This window comes from Myotis nattereri (genome assembly GCF_964212035.1).
Source record: "Myotis nattereri genome assembly, chromosome: 12".
Classification (NCBI taxonomy): Eukaryota; Metazoa; Chordata; class Mammalia; order Chiroptera; family Vespertilionidae; genus Myotis; species Myotis nattereri.
In genome coordinates, this window is record NC_138087.1 from 82827549 (window position 1) to 82837987 (window position 10439).

General features: G+C 68.7%; 2 protein-coding genes across 2 annotated transcripts; both read left to right on the forward strand.

Moving 5' to 3' along the window:
• Window positions 1–810: 810 nt before the first annotated feature.
• LOC308528474 (beta-lactoglobulin-like) lies at window positions 811–5195 on the forward strand. Its single transcript, XM_081104059.1, has 7 exons — window positions 811–938; window positions 1876–2015; window positions 2526–2599; window positions 3657–3767; window positions 4321–4425; window positions 4659–4701; window positions 5057–5195. The coding sequence occupies exons 1-6, from the start codon at window positions 843–845 to the stop codon at window positions 4673–4675; spliced, it is 543 nt and encodes a 180-aa protein (XP_080960185.1). The 5' UTR covers window positions 811–842; the 3' UTR covers window positions 4676–4701; window positions 5057–5195.
• Window positions 5196–6791: 1596 nt separating this feature from the next.
• LOC308527800 (lipocalin 1-like) lies at window positions 6792–10167 on the forward strand (the record flags this gene model as incomplete). Its single annotated transcript, XM_081103194.1, has 6 exons — window positions 6792–6926; window positions 7194–7327; window positions 8121–8194; window positions 8359–8496; window positions 9150–9245; window positions 9884–10167. The coding sequence occupies 6 exons, from the start codon at window positions 6792–6794 to the stop codon at window positions 10165–10167; spliced, it is 861 nt and encodes a 286-aa protein (XP_080959320.1).
• Between the last annotated feature and the right edge of the window lie 272 nt (window positions 10168–10439).

Consider the following 10439-nt stretch of genomic DNA (forward strand, 5'->3'; position numbering starts at 1 on the left):
AGCTGATGCTGGTCTCTCTCGCATCGATGTTCCTCTCTCCCTCTCCCTTCCTCTCGTGCTAAAAATCAACAAAAACATGTTTGAAAACACGCGGGAGATGGCCGTCGGGGGCCGGGTAGCCGGGTAGCTGGGTCCCGGGCCCCGCCCCCTGCCCACCCGCCGAGGTCAGGCCACTTCCACCGGCCCCACCGGGCCCTGTGATGCTGTGGGGGCCGCTCGGCCTCAGCAGCAAACACGTGCGGGGCTCACGCTGCCGCCCCCCAGCTCTGTCTGAACCTCACCGGCCCGCTGGACAGTGGGGAGGACGCACAAGGTCATGGCCTCGGGCTGTGCAGGTGGCGGAAGAGAGAACAGCAGAGCCAGGAGCAGCCAGGAGCGACCCCGCCTTTCCAGGCGGCTGGTCCAGCGGGCGGGGGGGGGGGGGGGGGGAGGGCGGCCCCTGGGCTGAGGGAGGGGGAGGGGCAGGCGGCCACACGGACCCGGTGTCCAGGGGTCCTGGGCTCACGTGGGCCTCTCCGGCCACGCACTGCCCTCCCCGCCGGGACAGCCTCCTCAGGGCTGGCTGCCGCTGTCCAGAGCCCGGCCCGCCGTGTCCCTCCCGCTGGCGGCCAGCCCAGCCCCCCATCCTTCCCTGCGGGGCCCTACCGGGAACTGGGGGACACAGCGGACCTTCCGGCTGCAGCTCAGCGGGAAGAAGGCCTCCTATTGTCCCCGGGAGGAAGGAGCCTTGGGGATTCGGGGAACCCGGGGCAGGGGCCACGCGGCCGCCCGCTCCCATATAAGGCCCCGCGCCCGTCGCCTCGGCCTCATCGCTCGGAGCTGGAAGTCCCGCAGCCGCAGCCATGAGGTGCCTCCTGCTTGCTCTCAGCGTGGCCCTGGTGTGCGGCACCCAGGACATCTTTGTGCCCCAGACCGGGGAGGACCTGGACGTCCAGAAGGTCGGGGACGGGGTGCTGTGCGTGGGGAGGCTGGGGCGGGGCTGAGTGCAGGGCGGCCGGGGTGCGGGGGCCTCAGAAGACGGGAAGCTGGGTGTCCGGGGCCTGCGGGACTCCGCTGGGGCCGCCCTCACAAAGCCCCACGGACGGCGGCTTAAACAGCAGCCACTTAGGGTCGCAGGTCCTGAGGCGGGTCCGAGGCCGGGGTGGGCGGCTGCCCCCTGCACCCCCCACGGCCTGAGCTCTGTGCCCGTGTGTCCCCATCTCCCCGCTTACACGGGACCCATCAGGCGGGGCCAGGGCCCACCCTCCCTTTAACGTCCTCACCTCTTCCAGAACCCATTTCCTTTTTTTATTTGATTAATATTTTTTATTTTTATTGCTTATTATGATTATTATTTTTAGAGAGGGGGGGGAAGGGAGGGGAAGGGAGGGGGAGAGAGAGAAATACCAATGATGAGGATCGCTGAGCGACTGCCTCCTGCACGCCCCCCACTGGGGATCGAGCCCCCAACTCGCCCTGACGGGGAATCGAACCTGGGACGCTCAACCACTGAGCCACGCCGCTGGGCAAAGATCTCACCTCCTAGAGTCGTGGTCTGAGGTGCTGGGCTCAGGGCTGCAACGTATGAATCTGGGGGGACACAGTCTAGGCCCCCCCCGGCCTCTCTGCCTCCCCTCACTCACGGAGGCGGCTCTCGGGGTCCTTCTCTGGGCTGAGATGAGTTTAGCTAGAACATTCCTCAGCTCAGCAGAGGAGGGTCCCACAGCGGCCCAGGGGGGTCAGTGAGGGCCCCGCGGACCCAGCCCCCTCCCTAGGCCGGCCTGGGGGAGTCGGGAGTGGGTAGGACTCCGCTGGCCCAGACGGGAGGGTCGGAGAGCCCACCCGGGAGCTGGGGTCCCCGCCCGCCCCCCAGTGCAGCTCACGGCCCCTCCCCAGGTGGCCGGGACCTGGTTCTCCATGGCCATGGCGGCCAGCGACCTCGCCCTGCTGAGCACCCAGAACGCCCCCCTGAGGATGTACGTCAAGGAGCTGCGGCCCACCCCCCAGGGCGACCTGGAGATCATGGTGCACAGATGGTGGGTGTCCGGCTGCGGGGAGGGGGCCGGGCGCCAGGACGGGGGGCGGGCAGGGCTCCTGAGGGACCCGGCTTCCCTTGGGCAGCATGGAGTCGGGGTCGGGGGTCGGGGGGCAGGGCTGGGAGGTTCCGGGCCCCTTGGAGCCCCTGCCCACGGCTCTGGGGCCCAGAGCGACGCGGGGTCAGGGTGGGGAGGCCTGTGCGGAGGCCGCTGGCCAGGGGCAGCGGGGTCGAGGCCGGGGTCCTCCCGCCATGGCCCTGTCTGCCCCTGGGGTGGGGAGGGGGTGGCAGGGAGAGCTGGGGGGGCGGATGGGAACCCAGAGCCATCACTGCCGGGGAACGCAGGCCAACGCCCTGAGCAAGCCCGAGGGCACCCCAGCCCCTGTCTGTGCTCCAGGGGCGTTGGGAACCTGGTCCCTGTGGCCACTAGAGGTCCCCGCGGGTCCCCGGCGCTGGGGTTGGCTCTCTGGCCGCGGAGCCTGAGGGCGGCTCTCGGGACGCTGTCTTCCAGGGAGGACGGCAGCTGTGTCCCGGGCAAGATCTTCGGGGAGAAAACCGAAGTCCCTGCCGAGTTCAAGATCAACAGTACGTGCTGCCGGGCTCCGGCCTCCTCCCTCGGTGCTGCCCCAGGCGGACGGCCTCCTCCCTCGTGCTGCCCCGGGCTACGGCCTCCTCCCTCGTGCTGCCCCGGGCGGACGGCCTCCTCTCTCGGTGCTGCCCCGGGCGGACGGCCTCCTCCATCGGTGCTGCCCCGGGCTACGGCCTCCTCCCTCGGTGCTGCCGGGCTACGGCCTCCTCCCTCGGTGCTGCCCCGGGCAGACGGCCTCCTCCCTCGGTGCTGCCCCGGGCGGACGGCCTCCTCTCTCGGTGCTGCCAGGCGGACGGCCGCCTCCCTCGGTGCTGCCAGGCGGACGGCCTCCTCCCTCGGTGCTGCCAGGCGGACGGCCTCCTCCCTCGGTGCTGCCCCGGGCGGACGGCCTCCTCCCTCGTGCTGCCCCGGGCTACGGCCTCCTCCCTCGGTGCTGCCAGGCGGACGGCCTCCTCCCTCGGTGCTGCCAGGCGGACGGCCTCCTCCCTCGGTGCTGCCGGGCGGACGGCCTCCTCCCTCGTGCTGCCAGGCGGACGGCCTCCTCCCTCGGTGCTGCCGGGCGGACGGCCTCCTCCCTCGGTGCTGCCAGGCTCTCGCGAGATCGGCGTGGAGACCCCATTTCTGTCTTTTTTTTTTAAATATTTTTATTGATTTCAGAGAGGAAAGGGGGGGAGAGAGAGAATCATGGATCGGCTGCCTCCTGCACGCCCCACCACCTGGGCACGTGCCCTGTCCAGGAATCGCACCCGGACCCTTCAGTCCACAGGTTGACGCTCACCCACTGAGCCAAACCTGCCAGGCCAACCCCCATTTCATAACCAGGACACGGGGTGGGTGGCCCCCTCAGAACAAGTGATGACCGAGCCCGGGTCCGGCAGGTGGCGGGCGCTCAGGCCCCTGTGCCCGGGGGCGGCTCGGGGAATGGCTGGCCGGTCGGGGGCGTAGGAGCCGCTCTCCCGTCCTCGCCCGGTGGCCACGCAGGGGGAGCCGACCCGCACCCCCTCCTGCTGGAGGGAAGAACCCGGACTCACCCACCGCCTGGCCCCCCTCCAGGCCTGGGGGACGGCAAGGTGCACGTGCTGGACACCGACTACGAGACCTACGCCTTCCTGTGCCTGGAGAACGCCGCGCCCGCCAAGCAGAGCCTGGCCTGCCAGTACCTGGGTGCGCCAGCCGCCCCGGGGGGAGGGGGTCCCAGGGCCCCGGGGGGAGGGGTCCCATGACTGTGCGGGACAGAACGTAGGTGGGGGGAGGGGACACACATTCAGGCGGGGACGGATGGGGGCGGCGAGTGGACGGCGACTCAGGACCCTGCAGGCTTGGCGGGCGGAGAGCTTCAATGACTCTGCCAAGTGCAAAGTCAGCTGCGAGCACGTCTGTCGCCATAACGTCCGAGAGCAGACGTGGGGACGTTCCCGGGCACATGCCTCGGGCCCCCAGGGCTCCCCGTGGGTCACGGCCGGTGCGGGCTGGGAAGACGCTCCCACGGCCGGGACGGAGGGGCCTTGTCCTCCTGGGACCCTGACCCCCGCGTGGCCCTGTGGGGGGGCTGGGCCGGGGGGGACAGGGACCTGGAGGACAGGTGGGCGGAGCCCTGTTCGACCCTGGGAAGTGGGGCCGAGCTCTGCTGACCTCAGATGTCGGGGTGTCCTGCCTGCCTCGTCCCGGGCATGGTCCCGGCTCCCCCAGTCCAGGGACTGACCCCTGCCCCCCACAGCCAGGACCCCGAAGGTGGACCAGGTGGCCATGGAGCAGTTCGGCCGGGCCATGAAGCTGCTGCCCATACACATCCAGATGGTCTTCACCCCGGCCCAGGCGGAAGGTGACCCTGCCCACCGACCCCTGACCCCTGACCCCCGACCCCCAGCCACGGCCCCCAGTCAAAAGGCCATGCTCACTGGGAATGCCTTTCTCCCATGGCGGCCTCCCCATCACCCAGGCTTCTCAGGGGTGGATGGGAGGTGGGGGTGCAGAGCCCCTGAGGTGGGGTCCCCCTGAGACCCCTCTGGTGTCCTGGCCGACCTATGACCTCCCACGCCGCCCCTCCTCCCGCAGAGAGGTGCCGTGTCTAAGCGAGTCCTGCCGACCCGCCTCCTGGGTAACGTACCCGCCCCGCCCCACATCCTGGGTGTGGGGTCCGGGGGGCCCAGGCTCCGCTCCATCACCCCCCCATCACCCCCCTGCCGCCCTCCGACACGGGGGCCTGAGCGCCCGCCTGCCACCTGCCGGACCCCGTGGGAGGCCTGGAGCCGGGGTCCCCCGGGGTCTCGGGGATCGGCTGCCGCGCGCCCACCCTCCGAAGGGCGTGAACTGACCTGTGTCTCCTGTGTCCGGGCCACACGCACCGGCGACGCCCCGGGGCCCCGGGCCGGATGTGGGCGCCGGGGGCTGGGAGGGCTGGCGAGGGCCGTCCCCCAGGGCCCCAGGGTCACAGGGACCCTCGTGCATTCCAGGACCTCGGCCCCCCTGCAGGACGACATCACCCCTCCCTCCAGCCAGAGGCCCCAGGAGGGGCTGAGGCCCCGAGGCTGCTGGGCGCTGCCCCCCCGGGACCCTCTGCTCTGAGCCCCTCACAATAAAGAGACACATCAGAGCCCGTCTGCCGAGTCTTTCCTGGGGGAGTTGGGGCCGGGCTTGGGGGGGCGGCAGGAGGGCAGGGTGGGCTGCGGGGGGGCAGGAGGGCAGGGCGGGGGCAGGGCCGAGCATCACAAGCCCCGACATTCAGGGTCAGCGCAGAGCAGGCTCCTTTCAGCTGCCGGGACGTGGGCAGCCGAGGCAGCTCAGGGGTTAGCGCTGGGACCCGGCAGCACCCCAGCTGCAGGAAGGGCATGAGCCCTGCCGGTCACGCAGCACAGACACCTGACTGCCCAGGCAGAGCCGACTCGAGTTACCGCCGATCAGACCCTGCCTCTCGAACGGCGGCCCAAGGTCGTCTCCCAGGAGCGGGCGGGCCGTGCTCGGAGGAGACCTGGCACCAGGTCCCTGTGTCTGCACCGCGTCCGCCGCGTCCTCCGCCGATGGAAACAGGACCGTCCCGGAGGGAGGAGCTGCAGGAGGGCAGGCGGGAGGGGGCCTTGCCGTTCCGCACAAACTCCATGGCCTCCCCCGGGGAGGGTGCAGGGCCGGCCGGGAGCCCTCCCCCCCCAGGAGCCATTCAGACGTGTATGACGTCATGCGCGGCCACACGATCACCAACTTAAAGCTCGCTGCTCTGCTCGCGCAGACATGTCATGAGCCCCCAGTGCCTGGCAGGGCCGGACCAATGGCTTCACGGGCCTCCCACAGCCCACAGGCCGGACGGTCCCACCCTGGACTGCAGTGACAGAAGCAGGGATTCTTTTTTTTAAATATATTTTATTGATTTTTCACAGAGAGGAAGGGAGAAGGATAGAGAGTCAGAAACCTCGATCAGCTGCCTCCAGCACACCCCCCACTGGGGATGTGCCCGCAACCCAGGTACATGCCCTTGACCGGAATTGAACCTGGGACCCTTCAGTCCGCAGGCTGACGCTCTATCCACTGAGCCACACCGGTTACGGCCAGAAGCAGGGATTTTGAAAGAAGAACAATTTACATGCACGTGACAGTATGTGCGCACATTTAAACACGGACAATCCTGTATCAGCAGGCAAGGTGCCTGCACGCGAGGGGGTTTGTGCCAGAGTGAAGTCGTGTAGAGAGAATGGGGCACTTCGAGGAAGGGACCAATGACCAGTATCGGCGGGGAGAGAAACGTCAGAGAACCCTGCGCAGAGATGGGACGGCTCCGGGTTCTCGTCGGTCGGTTCGGGGGGCCGGCGCCTGCTCCCCCTCCGCTCCGGGCCCCCCGGTGCCAGGTTTGCTGAGGCACAGCCGGTCGGGGCTGGTGCGAACCAGGAGGAAGGGGCAGCCATCCGGGGGACAGACACAGACCCTGTTATTATAACTTAGGAATTACTCGCTAGCGGGCGAGGCGGAGCTCAGGGTGCCGGCTGCTCGGGCAGGCGGTGCTCTAGGAGGACCCGCACACACGCCTCCCGCCCTCCTCCGCCCCCACGGCTCCCAGGCACGTGCCACGTGCCCAAACCGCCCGGACGGCCCTCCCGCCGCACCTGGCACTCCCTTCTCAGGCGCCAGTGCCCTTCCCCGGCCATGGCTCCGGGACCTGCAGGGCGTCCGGGCGGGACGAGCGGCAGCTGGAGGTCGGACATGCAGACGGGGCCCCGGCCGCCTGGCTGCGCCGCCCTCTGGGCCCCCGTGGTCCTGGCCCTCGGCCTGGGCCTGGCCAGCGCCCAGAGGACCCTGGAGGAGGTGCCCGTGCAGCCCGGCTTTGACGTCCAGAAGGTAACGCTGACACGGCCCAGGCTCAGCCCTGGGACCAGGGAGACTCTCCCCGTCCTGCACTCGGCCAGGCCACACGACCCAGCGGGCACGGCAGGGACCGAGTACAGGAGGGGCTACAGGAGGGGGGAGCAGAGGGGGGACAGTGAGGCCTGAGAGGGGGGCTGACCACACCCCGCTCCCACCGGGGCCACGGGCACCCACCAATTCCCCATCCATCCCCCGGGACTGGAGGCTGCGGACCCTCCCCACCTGCACCTGCACCCACAGGTGGCCGGGCGCTGGCTGACCCTCCGGCTGGCCTCCAGCCGGGCACACCTGGTCTCCCCCGACGACCCCCTGAGGCTGGCTCTGCGTTCCATCGAGACGCGGGATGGGGACCTGGAGTTCGTCTTGTTCTGGACGTAAGCGTGGCCCCCGCAGGTCCCGAGGGTGGGGTGCTGGGGGGCCTCCCAAGATGCCTGCATCGGCACCGAGCTGGGGCTGGAGACGCTGCCCTGAGCCGGCTCAGGTGACCCTTAGGCTCCGAAGCTCTGAGGGAGGGCGGGCGGGAGAGACCACACCAGCCGTCTCGCGGCTCAGCCCGTCCTGCCCATCAGCTGGGTCCCGGGCGGGCGGGCGGGCGGGCGGGCGGGCGGCACCAGTTGGGTCCTCATGGAAGAGCTGGTGACACGGGACAAGTGTGCTGACTCAGCGATACCGCAGCCGCGCCCGTGGCGTCAAAGGCCGTCATGGCCGCGTCCTTGCCAGAGCTCAGCCCCAGATGCCTGTCTGTGGGCATGCGGCCCACCCCCACCATTAGCAACTGCAGGCCCCGGGGCGGGGGCCACGGGCGGGGGCCACGGGCGGGGGACAAGGGGGGCCTACAGGGGTGCTCTGTGCACGGAGCCAGGTGATGTGGATGCCCGTCCTGGGGCCTCGCCCAAGACCTGAGGTCCAGGGACAGACAGGGTCCAGCACCTCCGGGGGTTCCAGCTCCTTCCCAGCCAGGACCCCGGCCCTCACTGCAGCCTCCAGCCCCCCTGCCCCCGTGGGCCTGCCCTCCTGTCCCAGCTGGTGGCCCTAGAGGGCCTTGGGGGCCAAGAGCCTCCCGGGGCCTCAGGGGGCGCAGTCTGAGCTGGCACCACGAGGGGGCGGGGACAGGACAGGGACAGGGACAGGGACCGGCAGCCACGGCGAGCTCCTCTCCTTCCCCAGGGCGGAGACGATGTGCAGAGGCGTCCACGTCACCATCCACCCGACTGGGCTCCCGGGCCAGTACCGCGGCTCCTGTGAGTCCCGCCCCGGCCGAGTCCCTCGCTGGGGGAGGGGACGCCCGATGCCCTAGCCTGGCTGTGGGGGCAGGGCCGGGGCCAGAGGGAGCCGTCCCTCGTCCTGCCCGTGTCCATGGGGGCGGAGACAGGCCCCCTGTCACCGGCTGGGTCTGTCCCCACAGTTGAGGGAGGAGCCCGCATGCACGTTCGCTTCGTCAGCTCCAGCAGCGACTACAGCAGCCTCATTCTCTACGTCCGCGTTGAGGAGGGCGGGGACGGCGGGGACGGGGGCGAGGTCACCAGCCTGTGGGCGCTGCTGGGTAGGTGGTGTCTCCCCCAATGCTGGATGCCCCCCACCCCATCTGCCCAAGACCTGTGTTTAGTGCCTGCTGCTCTGGGGCATGGGTGTCAGCCTGGGCTGCTCAGCACGCACCCTCATGCCCCTTGGATGGGCGCCCTGGCCCCCCAGGCCCATCCGTCCACCTCACACTCACACACCCACCGCATCTCATCCCCTCCGTGCTGCCTGTGGGGCGTGTCCTGGAGCTGGAGTCTCCATGGACAGATGGGAGAAGCCTCCTGGGGGTGTCGGGGGGAACACTAGATGGAGGTGAGGGAGGGGCCCGGCGTCTGAGACTGGGCCCAGGGAGCCCAGGGGTGGGGGCCACACCACCAGGGTCCCGCAGGCCGGGAGGGGTCAGCGGGGTGGGGGTGGGCACCGGGTCACAGGGAGACCCCTGAGTGCAGTGGGGACCCTCTGGCTGGCCTCGCCTCAGGGGTAGATCCTGGCTCCCAGGAGCCGGGATCCCCATTGCCCTTGGAGCACAGCCCGTGTGGGCTGAGGGCCGTGCCCAGGGTGCCAACCTGGCCGGCGGGCATCAGCTCAGGCCTGGCCAGGAGCCGGGGGGAGGGGCCAAATCTGAGCATAGCTTCTGGGCTCTCGGCCCCTCACCACCAGCCCCTCTGATTGCAGCCAGACGCTTGCCCGGGGACCCCCAGTGGCTGCGAAGGTACCTGGGGTACGTGAGGGAGTTCCAGCTGCAGGAGGCCCCCGTCTTCAACCTAGAGGGTAAGTGCTACCCTGACTGCACCCAGGACACTGCGCAGGGTTAGGGTTAGGGTTAGGGTTAGGGTTAGGGTGGTTAGGGTGGTTAGGGTTAGGGCTAGGGTTAGGGTTAGGGCTAGGGTTAGGGTTAGGGTTAGGGTTAGGGTTAGGGTTAGGGTTAGGGTTAGGGTTAGGGTTAGGGTTAGGGTTAGGGTTAGGGTTAGGGTTAGGGTGGTTAGGGTTAGGGCTAGGGTTAGGGTTAGGGCTAGGGTTAGGGTTAGGGTTAGGGTTAGGGTTAGGGTTAGGGTTAGGGTTAGGGTTAGGGTTAGGACTAGGGTTAGGGTTAGGGTTAGGGTTAGGGTTAGGGTTAGGGTTAGGACTAGGGTTAGGGTTAGGGTTAGGGTTAGGGTTAGGGTTAGGGTTACGACTAGGATTAGGGCTAGGGTTAGGGTTAGGGTTAGGGTTAGGGTTAGGGTTTAGCGTCAGAGCTTAGTGTTATGTTTTGGGTCATAAGTGGAAATGGTGAATTTTGTTTGTAAACTCTGGGTTTGCAGTGTCGGAAGCCCTTCTAATTCCCCGTGTTCTTTCCCTCCGCAGCCCAGTGTCCTCCTCCTGAAGCTCACATCCGCCCCCTCCCCTGAGTTTCCTGCCTCCTTCCCCAGTTGCCAGCTGCCTTTCTACCCTCTGCTGCCTGACGCCCTTCCAGCCTGTGCCCGCCTCACCCTCTGTGTCCCTTTCCTGGCTTCTCCTTGGTTTGGGTCACCAGGTCCTCCGAAGCCATGGTGATGGGCCCACAGCCCCTGGCAGCCTGGCCCGGGCTGAGGTCACTCTGGGTGGTGAGGAGGAGCCGGTGGCCTGGACTCAGCATTACAGTCCAGCGGACAGAGCCACGGAGACCTTCGCTGGGAAGGTGGCCCCGTTCGGGGCCTGGCTGGCACCCCTCTGACCTGCCGCCTCCTGGGTCTGCTCTGGTTCAGTCCCCGCCCGGTGAGAGGCACCGTGAGTGACCTGCTGCCCTGAAGAGCCGGGTGAAGAGCCCTGGCACCTGCATGCAGGTGAGCTGAGCCCGGTCACGCCCTCTCTGAGCGTCAGGAGCCCTGTGAGGGCGTGGCCTGCAGGCGGGTGCCCACCTCTGCCTGGAAGAGCCAGGGCTCACCCACCGGCCAGGCCGTCTCTTAGGAAACTGGGTCGGGTGAGAGCCTCCATCCTTACGTCTGG

Bases quoted from the DNA above. Each gene is read 5' to 3' on its own strand.
- LOC308528474 (XM_081104059.1), top strand. From the start codon at position 843: ATGAGGTGCCTCCTGCTTGCTCTCAGCGTGGCCCTGGTGTGCGGCACC. The intron at 939-1,875 runs GTCGGGGACGGG...GCCCCTCCCCAG, and splicing joins AGGACCTGGACGTCCAGAAG to GTGGCCGGGACCTGGTTCTC. The intron at 2,016-2,525 runs GTGGGTGTCCGG...GCTGTCTTCCAG, and splicing joins GAGATCATGGTGCACAGATG to GGAGGACGGCAGCTGTGTCC.